At 39.8% G+C, this 13,782-nt stretch overlaps 1 protein-coding gene across 6 annotated transcripts in view; it reads left to right on the top strand.

Moving 5' to 3' along the window:
- Positions 1-13,782, top strand: part of myo16 (myosin XVI) — a 390,437-nt gene that overhangs the window by 89,290 nt on the left and 287,365 nt on the right. For all 6 annotated transcript variants that reach the window (XM_072578153.1, XM_072578149.1, XM_072578148.1 and 3 more), the window contains one exon: positions 8,574-8,717. In XM_072578153.1, coding sequence (XP_072434254.1) covers positions 8,574-8,717 — 144 coding nt within the window. The remainder of the gene's footprint in view (positions 1-8,573; positions 8,718-13,782) is intronic.

Raw genomic sequence — 13,782 nt, 5'->3', positions numbered from 1 at the left:
ACTAAATGCTGGTTCTCCATTTTAACAAAATACAGAAATATAATTCAAAACTAAAACTACTATTGGTTCTGTTCATCTTAGATTTCAGGTTTCTAAATAATAAAATATCATGTACCTTCCCAGAAACTGATACTGGCCTCTTTAAGTAGCCTTCTTGCCACTTGCAACCCTTATGTGTGCCTCTGATCTGTGGGCTGTGGACGCGACTCCACACGGTATCTGCTTCTCTCACAGAACAAATATCCTGCCATTTTGGAGAGTGCACCCCACCACCAAGGTAGATGCAGCAAGCTCATATTATAGAACTTAGGATAAAGATCCAGAGCTAATATTTCAACTGAGAAAGAAATGGGGTTCAATCCACAAGGAAATACCACGAGACAGATCATGAGATGCTTGTTCTAATGGATAATTGATTTTGACTTTATGCATTCCTCGTAAGAAACTGAAAGATAAAATGTCTCATCTATCACTAATGTTTAGCTTCATGAGATGGAACATTTTTGCACCAATCTTATATCACGCCCCTATCGCACAATTGGAGATTAAATGAATGGTTTATTTTCAGAAGATTTTTTTTCGTAACACTGCCGGGAATATTTTCTTGCCAACAGTAACAGCTGTCAGGTTGACATTAGAAACAGATGGAACATGAAAAACTCCCTAGGCTTCCAAATACTATTAATTTAAAATGACACTGCAATTATGAAAGAGGTATGGAAATATCATTTCAAACACTAATCCCAAGATCCTGGACCTTTTTATTATTAGACCCTTGTCTTTTCTTTTCTAGATGTTGCCATTTCATACTAATTTCTGTCTGTATGTGGTTGATACACTTATTTCAGCTTGCCACTTACACTCTTCCTGACCTTTTCCTTTACATTTCACCACAGGCATATTCCTCTTATTGTTACTACTTTTGTATCAAACTCGTGCCCCGTCCTCCTGTCATTTCGTGCTAGTTTCTGATCAGTCCCTTTAATAACTTGCATCTCCTTAACACTGATACATTTTCTGTCACAATGTTATTGAAGATACAAATTCTAGGCTAATCCAAGTTTATCTGTCCATCTTGATTTGAGTAAGTTGCTGACTGTCTTCATTCTATTCCGTTCTATTCATTTCTGTTATTTGAAACATCCAAACACATCAATATCAGTTGCAATAACAGCATAAATAGATCACTTTCTTTCCGGAGGTCATGTAAAGTATGTACTCAAGCAAATTGTGCCAAATGATTCTAATTTGTGATTATATGATAATTTACTATTGGGCTTACAATTTGTAATAAGTACTCTGGTACAATGAGTCATAGCGTCATGCAGCGTGACACAGACCTTTCAGTCCAAGCCAACCATATTCCCAAACTACACTAGTCCCAATTGCCTGTATTTAGCCCATATCGCACTAAACCTTTCCTATTTATGTATCTATCCAAATGTCTTTTAAATGTTGCAACTTTGCCTGCGTCCATCACTTCTTCTGGCAGTTCATTTCACACACGAAACAGTCTGTGTGTTAAAAAATAGGTTGCCTTTTATGTCATACAGTCAGAGATTTACACCATGGAAACAGGCCCTTCGGCCCAACCTGCCCATGCCGCCCAGTTTTCACAATTAATCTAGTCCCATTTAACTGTGTTTGGTCCATATCTCGCCATATCCATTCCATCCATGGGAGGATGTGAGGACTGCAGATGCTTGGAGATCAGAGTCAAAAATCGTGGTCCTGGAAAAGCACAGCTGGTCAGGCAGCATCCAAGGAACAGGAGACTTGACGTTTCGAGCATAAGCAATTCATTCCTGATGAAGAGCTTATGCCCGAAACTTCGACTCCCCTGCTCATCAGATGCTGCCTGACCTCCTGTGCTTTTCCAACACCATACTATTCCATCCATGTACCTGTCCAAGTCCTTTGTCAAACCTTTCGCTGCTCACCTTAAAAACATGTCACCTGAATTCCCCCACCCTCTTCTTTTTCTCTATGCCCCTCATGATTTTATAAACCTCTACAAGGTCACCCACTGAACCTCCTATGCTCCAGTGAAAATAGTCCCAGCCTATTTTTATAACTCAAATTATCCATTCCCAGCAGCATCCTGCAAGTCTTTTCTGAATGCTCTCCAACTTAATAATGTCCTTCCTACGGCAGGGCAACCAGAAATGCACACAGTACTCCAGAAGAGGCCTCACCAATGTCCTGTACAACCTCAACACGACATCCCACCTCATTTCATGACTCCCACATGAATATAGCAAACACTGGTTTTAATCAAAACATCACACCAATTCTATTTTTGACCCCAATAATCCATGCATGTTGATACTGACTGCAATATGTCAAAAGACATGCATTCAAATATATATGAAACGATAAGGTTTTGCGCCCAAATATTCCATTATCCAGTGAGTTTTTGGATCATGCAGAATTCTCGATGTATGACATTCTGAGGGAATTGCCCAGGAATTGAAATTTCTGACAGGTAATTCCTCTACATCTGGAGCCCTCTGGAAAAGTTCCTTAAATTTGGAGGATTCTAACTCATTTCAGCTTCATAATTGTCCGAGAAACATTAGGGGAGTAAAAACCAACTATATATGTTGGGTAACTATTGAGTGAGCCCTCAAGTCACCACTGACTTGTCCTGTTGCCAACCCCCCTCAAAAAAAAAACGCACACTACACCCTTCATACCCTGAAGAGACATCCGATCCCCTCACTCAATCATGTTGTACCAAATCCCTCACCCCAAACTACACCAACTCAGCTCTGGGGGACACAAGTATCACCCCTACCCCACTCACCAATTGCCCAGCTGATTTGAACCATATCTGCCATCCAGGTCCAAACTTTCTTCCCCCCCCCAATCACTTTCACCCATAAGCCAATAAGACATAGGTACAGAATTAGGACATTCAACCAATCGAGTCTGCTCCACCATTCATTCATGGCTGATGTGTTTCTCAACCCCATTCTTCTGCCTTCTTCCTTGATTGCATTACTAATCAAGAACCTATCTATCTCTGTCTTAAATAAACTCAATGACTTGGCCATCACAGCCTTTTGCAACAATGAGTTCACAGATTCACTGTCCTCTTGCTGAAGAAATTCATCCTCATCTCTGTTCCAAAGGGTTGTCCCTTCACTCTCAGGCTGTGCCTTTGGGTCCTCGTCCCTCCTGCTCAAGGGGAAATATCTTCTCCACATCCAATCTGTCCAGGCCTCTCAGAATTCTGTAAGTTTCAATCAGATTCCCCCTTATTCATTAAACCCCATTGCAGATCCAGTGTCCTCAGCCACTCCTCATATGTCAAGCCCTTCACTCCGGGGATCAGTCTTATAAACTTCTTTTGGACTTCTTCCAATGCCAACACATCATTCCTTAGCTATTGGGCCCAAAACTGCCCAATCTGATGCCTACTTTCTGCCAGATCTGATTTCTGCTGGATTCAACTCAACCATGCTGGAGCTAACTCCTCTGGCCTGGCCTGGCCTGGCCTGACCAGACCAGACCCAACCCGACAGGACTAAACACCCTCAGACTCTATGCAACACTGACCCAGCCCAACCCTGCTATATCCCACAGCTCTCCACCCTCCCTGGGCCAGTCTGACTCAACCTGATCTGATCAGCCACGCCTTCCTCTGCCCCCACCATCTGACACAACCTAACCAATAAATTTACTCTAAACATCTGCCTGACACTCTACCTAGCTGGCAAACCACCCACTTCACCCAGCCAGCACTCTACCCCCTCACTTTCTTCACATGATTACTTTTCCTCAGTCACTGTCAAAATGTCTTTGGGACCTTTGACTGCTGAAACATAACAGCAAATGTCATTGCAAAAAGAAAAGTTGTGTCTCAATCTGCAATACTTCTCTTGCACTGAGCTGATTTCTCCCTGGTTTCCACCAATGGATACCTTTCAGACGGGTCAGACTCTGATTCTTGGTATTTGCTGAGAGGTAAGTGGGTAATTTTAAAGGGAATTTCCACTAATTGAATATGTTCCATCTATAATCGGGATATCTGGGCCATACACTTAAATCCTTTCAAGGCATCCAAATCATTCCATTGCCATGATTGTGTTCCACTTAATTGCTTTATTTAAAGGGACAATGACCAAAGAAACTTGCCCCAGATCCGTAAGACATGGGTGGCTAATTTTTTCTTTAACTAACCTGTTTCACAAAGGATCTATGTTGGAAAACAGATAATCATTTATCTTATCACCTATTGATCCCACAAACAACCTAAAGTATTAAGGTAATGAAAAGTGAGAATTCACATTTTCACAAGAGGCCCATAATGTTCAGGGTAAACTGCTAACAATATCTCTACTGCCAAGCAACTCTAAAACATTCTGCACATGAACTTGTGTCATGCATGTAAGCCACTGTAAATTAACAGACATGTACAAAATGCAAATACGCCTACTGGAATGAATATTATGCAAAAGTACATGCCAATGAGAAAGAGACATAATCTGAGTTCATAATAAGAGTTCAAAAGAGACGAGACCAGCAAATTGTTAAAAAATTTAATGGAGAGGGACAAATGAAAATCAAAAAGACTAATTAAATGTTGGCTTTTAACTCTAAGGGATGGGAAAACGAAGGAGCTTCCATTTTATTTGAGCAGAACCTTAATTAGAACATTTCAGGAGAAATGCATTTAGTTTTGGGCACTAGACATTGGGAAAGCTACTTTGACCTTGATTAAATGCAGTGCCATTTAAATTATGAGTGGTTGCATATACCTCTCTTATGTTCCCCTGAGTATAAACCTTTGTTGAGTATTCAAACAGTTAACCACATTGAAAAAACTTTCAATCCTCTGAAGGAACTTGTTCAGGTGGGGGTGGACCCAGAAATTTGTGTTTTCGGAAGGCATCATCAGCTCGTAAGGCCTCAGTGACCTGTTTAGATTTTCAAAGAAAAGGCAGCATAAGGAACGGGAAATCCATATAACTCAGGCCAACTACTTCTTAAGTTTATTGTAGAGCCCTATAGGTGAATAAGTAGCAAAGGATACTAATTTTCAAATGGCCAGTGTGGGAAAGATGAAGAGGCTGTCATAAATTAAAGCTTCATCATCACAGACACAGTGGGGATATGTTAGTGCTCATGACTGTGTGGAAATAATGCATAAAAATTATTAGTGAAACTCAGTTGTTCATGCAAATGCATATTGTTGGAACAGAGAAAGTCAGTTTTGCTCAGAGAGAGAGTTCTTTGAACATTTGAAAGGAATGTGAGACTTCATTTTCCACGATACCTCTAGGCATGAGTGCTTAACTGGCTTAGAGGAAGTCTCCTTCCAGATGGGGGTAAGAGTACAACTCTGCTGTCTATCACAGCCTTGTTCTGGGTCTCAGGGTGAGCATCAGAGAACTGTGAGTCCAGTTCATGTTGGCAATCGACTCAACCTCTGAAATTCCCTACTCCCTGCTCTATCCTTTTGCACAGGCGAGCCTGTTGTGTTTTATGCTTCTGAGATATGCAAAGGTGACACATCGGGATATTTATGACAAAGGCTTAAATGGAACTGTAGCCTGAACTTTGTTTCCTTTATACTTAATTATACACACAGTCATGACTCATTCTCACAGCACCAAATGTAGTCTACATATGCACATGATCAACCAACCAACAATGAAACACAACCAAATCCAATCGTTACTACTTTTTTGCCTCCTGCCAGTGCACCTCACCTGAAATTGATCAGCAAACTCACCTCCAAGCCAAATAGTGGCTGCAGCTTTGAAGATTATGTTGCGTCATTACCACTGATGTAGTGAAGGTTGAGACCTGGAAATACTGTTGGGGTTCCAACCCCAGACTGAATATTTATCCCAGAGAAGTTATTTTCTCTGTGTGGGAGAGTACAGAACAATAGGATATACAGTTAGAATTTCAGCTTGGCCACTTTCAAGAGAAATGAGGAAGTTTTATTTTTAGAAAGAGTTCATAGTAATGTGAAATTGTCTGTCCTTGAGATTGGTAGGTTTTGTTTGATGTGTGTATCAAGAGAAATAGAAGTACAGATGAGCTTTGACTCTGAGGATTAATGGTGTGGCAGAGTGAGTTTTGGATAAGTAACTTACTCCAGTTCTTGTATAGTAGTGTAATTACACAAGAACTACAGATAAGCAACGGCAGATTACATTCAAACATGTAGCATTTTATTTGCATTCCTGACTGACTGAAACTTTGATTAACCTTCCACAAAAAATAACTTAGCAAGCCTGGAGAAATACATCTCCCAATAATAAGAAATTTAGGCTCAAATTTTTCGAAATGACGATTGACAAGTTAAGCAAAAACTTACTCTAAATGTAAAGGAGCAGGAAAAACAATTAGAAATCAATACAAAAGTTCATACCTTGCATAAATAGCGAAATTTACACCATATATTCTTGTGTTCTAAATTTGAGAGTTTGAAGCTGTTTAATCATTGTCTGTGAACATTTTAGGAAATGTGCAGTGTCGGTTCCATCATTAGTACATATGATTCTGGTTAAATAAAGATTCGTACAAAGTGTGAGGATAGGTAGATGATTCATATATATTCATATAGTTTCCTTTGGATGTTTGAATTTTGAGCATTCATTAAGCTTTCAGATTCAACATTCTGGAATTTATTTTCCAGTTTGGGGAACTTAAAGCATTTTCGTTTCAGTTTGAGGCAGTTTTCAGAAGTCTTGGATAAAGTTGGATGCATAAAATAGTTGTTTTTAGGTAAGGGAAATGGTTTTAGGATTTTTAAGGAAGAAGTTACCTCAGTGTAGGGAACTTAGGTTAAAAGTTTCAGCCCAAAAGTGTATAGTTGAAACCTTGAAAGGTTATTTGAAGCTGAGAAAGTCTAACCTCGGTTTTATAAATGCTCCAGGAAGAGACCATCGGATTCTCAATGTGGACTTGAAGCCAAGTTAAATTAAGCCCTTCAGGTGTGAAAGAAAGGGTAGATCTATCCAGTGTGAGTACTCTCAAGAAGTATCATTCTAATTATGGGATTGTATTTCATTGTGTGCTTCCAAATCTTTATATTTGTCACTTTAATGTAAATGATTTTGTTTATTCTATCTTCATTTCTTTAACAATAAAACTAAAGTTTATTTTGTAAAACTAGAATCTGCAGTATTGCCTATTGTTTCAATGAAAGACCATCTTATTAAAACCAGGACTTATTAAATATGTCCTGTCAAGCAAGATCTCAATCTGGGATTTGACTTGTCCAGAAATATCATTAACACAAACAATCATTCCCTGCACTATCAATGCTCAGTAGCAGCAGTATGTAAAATTCACCAAGGTTCCTTAGACAAAAGTTTTCAGACACACAAAAACCAGCAGCTATAAAGACAAGGGCAGCAGATACATGGGAACACCACCATCTGCAAATGCTCCTCTGAGACACTTACAATGGCTTTGAAATATATCGCCATTCCTTCACTGTCACTGGGTAAAAATACTGGAACTACCTTCCTAATGGCATTGTGGGCCTTCCCACAGCACATGGACTGCAGTAATTCAAGAAGACAGCCTACCACCACCTTGCAAAAGGTAACTAAAGATGGTCAATTAATGATGGCCTAGCCAGTTTTTAAAAAGCTTGGATCACAACATAAGATACAGGAAATATATTGTAGGTTTTAGGGAGGATATATATTTTCTTGATTTAAAAGCAATTGCTATAAAGGTCAGAACTATAATAATACATTTTATGCACCTAAGAGATTTTGCAGATTGGGCAAGGAAATTGATAAAACCACAGCATACCAATGAACATAGATGCATGTGATTTATGTTCGATATCCTTGAACTTTTGTCCAAAATTGCCCTTACGGGGCAGTTTTGGTACAAGTTCTCCCACCTTATTTTGACTGTTATATCTGTGCAAACTAAGAAATGTACAAAATTTAAAATGAAAGTGATTTTGAGGGTCAAACTCCCATTTGATTCCTTTAGAAAACATCAGCATAACTTCAGCAAAATCAGCTGAATTGTTGCAATGCATTGTAGAATTTAAAATGTTTCACAGTTATGCCTAAATCACTCATGCTTACATTTTCTGCATTCCTTTATGTTGTCACAAAATACCCACCTTGCACAATAGTACTTCTATTTGGTTCAAAATGGTTCCTTCACCCTGGACCATTGACAGCAATTACAGGATGCAATATTGTTCTTGGTTTGCCCATGACCTGAGCACAGCGGTGTCCCCTACAGCTCTGGAGATCTGGTTATTGAGCCCTGACTTACTCCCTTGACCTAAACCACGGCTTCATCTCACCTCCTTTCCAAACAACATTACAGTTATATCTATACTAGACATAATGCTGCATTTCAAGGAAACCCTCTACTACTTTCTCAATGACAATTCAAAGTTGAGGAACAAATGCCTTGGCAATTCCCACGTCACATGAAAGTTTTTTTAAAAGCAGCAACACCATGAGTGAATACGCTTATTTTTCCTTTAAATATGTTTGACTGGCAACAAAGCAAAAAGAATTGTAAAGCTGATCGGTATTAAGATTGCTAACAAGGTGCATTCTCCTTTCAAACAGTGTGCGCGATATGACAACATCTTTGCTGCTGAGATTCTAATTGAAAGGGGTGTGAATGTCAATCGACAGGATGAGGATTTATGGACCGCATTACATGTAGCATGTGCTTGTGACAATCCTGACATTGTTCTGCTTCTCATGTTGGTGAGTACATAACACAGACTTTGAAAAATCTACTAATATCTCGAAGGAATGCATTTCGTGACTCATTTGCAGAAGATGTCAAAGCCTGGCTCTAAGACTTCCACTTGAGCTGTTTCATGCTTGTCTCCAACACTATCCCGCCTTTTTCTATACTCAAGCTGTGATAAAATAATTGTATTTCATGCAACAACCTCCCTTTCCCATGTAGCCAAAGGGGGATCAAGTTTCAAGGATGTAGCTAAATAGCTGAATATCTCAGGGTGTAGCAGAACCACATGTCGATGCTATGGTTTGCTGTGGAGTCCTGCTGCTGTATTTCTGCCTCTTTCTGAAAATGAAGACCTTACTATTTGTCAATTTATGTGGGAATAAAGTGAGTTTATCTAACACTGCTATTACCATGAATGGAAAGAACCTCATTGCTCTCTCCACTTGAATGTACTATGGTGACATGATTAGTTTGTACATCAACTGTGCAGCCCCGCACTCTCATCCATCGAGGTTAAGAGAACCCTACTACGATTGAATAATTGCAGAAACCAACACTCTTCCAATTCTATGCTCTGGGTCACTTACCTGCCTAACTCTCAGATATTGAGCTGAAAATGTGTTGCTGGAAATGCACAGCAGGTCAGGCAGCATCCAAGGAGCAGGAGAATCGACGTTTCGGGCATGAGTAACTCTCAGATATATCTACCTGTCCCTGACCAAATCTCCTGAGTGGTATGACTGCCTCCTGGTACAAGAGACTAGGTAGCTTTCCCTACCATCCCTCTTTCCCCGAGCCCCTGATGCATTGCAGTGTCTGTAGCCCAACCTACAGCTCATAAGCTCAAAGATGAAGCTGCTCAAATTCAAACCATGGAGAAGTTTCTGCCCTGGATAAAAATGGTATTGAGGAACTTCCACATTACAGACTTGATTCATCACTGTTCTAATGAGTTCTAATCCTTTAACTGCATTATTCGTTTTCTTCTGTTGTCTTTTGTATATTTTATTAGTTTTGTCACCAATTTGCATGCTGTTAAAATTTAAGAATAGGAAATGCCTGACCTACTTAACAGAAACACACCAAATGGCTGGCTCCTTTCTCTTTAGGAGAGGAAGAATCAATTCTAATCAGTTGCACTTAATATAGATCTGTTTCTAATTGAATGCCTCAGGATTGTCAACTCATCTACCGCACGTAGGAATGCTGACTTCCTGTACTGAGACCCTCACTTCACCTGCTCTTCTCCTTTTTGAAAGGGTAGCAGAAGGTGCTGATGAAGGGATGGTGGTTGATGTTGCATACAAGGGATTTGAATGAAGTGCTACATAATAAGCTTGGTAGAAAAGGTGAAGCCCATGTTATAATGGGTCAGTTAATGTGATATAACCTAACTGAGTCTGTAAGGCATGACTCCAGCTTTTGTAGATGGCACAAAACATGGAGGCATTGTGAACTGTAAGGATTGTAGCACAAAAAACATTGAAGGTGTAGACAGTTTGGTGGAATGTGTGGACAAATACCAGATGGAGAAAGTGAGGATTGCAGATGCTGGAGATCAGAGTCGAGAGTGTAGTGTTGGAAAAGCACAGTAGGTCAGGCAGCATACAAGGATGAAGGGCTTTTGCCCAAAATGTTGATTTTCCTGCTCTTTGGATGCTGCCTGACCTGCTGTGCTTTTCCAGCACTACACTCTTGACCCAAATACAAGATGGAGTTTAGTACACAGAAATATTAGTAAGGAAAATGAGGAGAGGCAATGTATACAAAAGTGGGTAATTCTTAAGTAGGATGCAAGAGCAGAGACCCAGATCATTGAAGGTTGATAGGTTGAGAAAGTAGTTACAAAGAGGAATCATATTGAACTTGAAGTGTTAACTCTGTTTCTCTCTCCACAGATGGTTCCAGACTTACTGAGTTTTTCCAGCACTTTCTGTTTCTATTTAAGAAAAAAAGCTAAAATGACAGGAAATCCTGGGCTTTATAAATAGGATCAAAGAGTGAAAAAAAAGGCAGGTTATAATGAACTTGTGTAAACACTGTTTTAACCTGAACTGAGATATCATGTTCCATTGTGGATTTTAATTTTCGAAAGATGTGAAGGAATCAGAGGATGCAGAAAATATTTACAAGAATTGTTTACGAATGAAGATCTTTGGTTATATGTAACAAGATGCTGCCATGTCAAACATCACCGAGTTGACCTTCCCAAGTGCTGAAGAAATAGATCCACTGTCTGGACCATTCTTGAGGACCCCAGCCTGCTATGTTTGGTGAACCATGTCCCAGTATGCTGTGTTGTAATGTTCATAACCTGACCTTGCCACCAGCAATGTGGTGAACAGCTCAAAAGCAGGAGGTGGAGAAGGGGAAGAGCAAGGTGGAGGGGGACCATGAAGAGGTAGAGGTAACCAACGTTTGTTTGTTTAAACAAAGCACTGAGTTCAAATGGCACCTACTGAATTTGGGTTTCTTTCCAGTATGAATCCTACTTAGCCCTTTTCCACTGTTGGTAAAAATATGATGTTGGATATAAAGGCAGTACTTTTGGAACCAAAAAACAAAATGCTGGAAAATCTCAGCAGGTCTGGCAGCATCTGAAAGGAGACAAAAGAGCTGACGTTTTGAATCCAACTGACCCTTTGTCAAAGCGGGTACTTTTGGGTATAGGTCCTACCTCCACATTTTAAAGGACTGGGGAAACTCTGAGACTCAGCATAAGTCCAGGGCACTATGTCTATCAATAATGACATCTCTAAATTGAGGGTGAAATAACCTTTAGAGCAACTTTATGGAAGGAATCAGCAAGCTCTCTGAAATATTTTACCTATTTATGTATATACCAATAAGATCTGTTAAATAACTTGAATTTTTTTTTGACCAGTTTCCTCAAAACAAAGTAATCTCAAATATCCCCGTCAGCAGTGTTTACTGATGATTAATTTCTTCTGATCGTCTCATTTTCATAATCTCTATTCATCTGCTCATGCATTAATAAAACATTGATCGTGACTCTGGCTGTTAGTGGAGTTAGTTTTCTGATGTCAGCACTTCCATATGCAGCAGACTCGCACCAAGTCTTCTTTTTTGCTTCAGCGATGACTTTCATTCGTCATTACATATATGCAAAAAAATATATTATCATTCTACACACAGTACAAGGTGCTTGTAGGAGCTCTCAGCTGAGTATTCTTGAAACGAGTTAATGTTTTTGATGCTATTATAATGCAATCATATATATTTTACAATGCATAGGAAGGTGGAACTGCAATTCATGGACCATGAATAAGGATAAAACTGTAAAACACGGGGAATTGATTATAAATTTTTACCTGCATTAAAGACTGAAAATGACAGCACTATAGGCATTTAAACTAAGACATTTTACATTGCTTTAATGCTGAGTGTTCAACATCTTTCAACGACATCAAATTATTTGTGTGAATTTTTTGCAACAAAAGCAGAACTCGTTTAGCTCTGCAGTTTAATAAAATGTAAACTTTGTATTCATTTGTTCATTTTTATTCATTTGTGGAATATGCCAGCATTTAGTGCACATTTAATTACTCCAAGAGTTGCTGGAATTTCACTCACCCAGGCAAGTGGACAGTGTTCCATCACAGGCCTGACTTGTGCCTCGTAGATGGTGGATAGGCTTTGGGGAAACAGGAGGTGAATCTGCTTTAGAAATCCTAGCGTCCTTCCTGTTTTTTGTAGGGACACTTACGTTGCTGATTCAGTTGAGTTTTTTGTCAATAATGTCCCCCAGGACAATGAAAATAAGCATTCCAGCCAGATAATACCATTGAATGTCAAGGCTCGATGGTTAAATCCTCTCATGTTCGAGATGATTATTGTCTGGCACCTCCATGGCATATTACCTAACATTAACCTACCTAAGTTTGGATGTTGTTCTGGTCTTGTTACATATCTGCACAGACTGGGTCAATGTTGTTAAACTTAAAATGGTTCAGAAAAGATTTAAAAGGATGTTGCCAGGGTTGGAGGATTTGAGCTGTAGAGAGAGGCTGAATAGGTTGGAACAATTTTCCCTGGAGTTTGGGAGTCTGCGGGATGATGTTTTGGGGTTTATAAAGTTCATGAGGGGCATGGATAGGGTGAATAGATAAGATCTTTTCCCTCTGGCAGGGGAGTCCAGAACTAGAAGGCCTAGGTTTAAGGGGAGAGGGGCCAAGATTTAAAAGGGACCTAAGGGGCAATGTTTTCATGCAGGGGGTGGTGTGTGCATGGATTGAACTGCCAGAGGAAAAGGTGCAGGGTGGCACAATTACACCATTTAAAAGGCATCCAGATGGGTGTATGAATAAGAAGAGTTTAGAGGGATGTGGGCCAAGTGCTGACAAATGGGGCTAGATTAGGTTAGGATATCTGATTGGCATGGTCGAGTTGGACCAAAGGGTCAGTTTCAGTGCTGTGCAGCTCTCTGACACTAAACCTGAGCAGTTATGAATAGTACTGAATGTGCTGCAATTATAAAGTAACTCACAATGATCAGGTTCACTATTGACATTCAGCAACCAAATCTATCTATCTTTTTACTAGACAACAGAGAATTTTCCCCTGATTTCGACTGATTTCAGTTTTGACTAGAACTCCTTGATGCCACATTGGTTGAATGCTGCACTGTTGTCCATAGCAATCACTCCCTCTTCACCTCTTAACTTCAGTTCTTTTTGATCATGTTTGAACCAAGGCTGTGAGGAATTTAGGAGCTAAGTGGGCCTGATAGAAGCCAAACAGAGTCGCCAAGTTATACCTTTGCAAGTGTCACTTGATAGCTCTGTTGACAATTCTTTCAATCGCTCGATGATCGAACGTCGACCAATCGGATGGAAATTGACAGGTTTGGATTTAGCCACAGCACATACCTGAGCAATTACCCACATTGTTGGTCAGATACCAGTGTGGTTGTTGTACTGGAGCAGCTTGCATAGAGGAACACCTAGTTCTAGTGCAAACATGATGTTGTCATGATGTTGTAAGGCCTCGTCAGTCTCCAATATCGTCAGCTATTGTAAATGTAGTGCTTTGAAAACCACAGTCTAACTGTCTGGC

The sequence above is a fragment of the Chiloscyllium punctatum genome, chromosome 9, assembly GCF_047496795.1.
Source record: "Chiloscyllium punctatum isolate Juve2018m chromosome 9, sChiPun1.3, whole genome shotgun sequence".
NCBI classification, from domain to species: Eukaryota; Metazoa; Chordata; class Chondrichthyes; order Orectolobiformes; family Hemiscylliidae; genus Chiloscyllium; species Chiloscyllium punctatum.
Note: the sequence above shows the minus strand (reverse complement) of the source record. Positions and strands in the feature narration are given on the sequence as shown.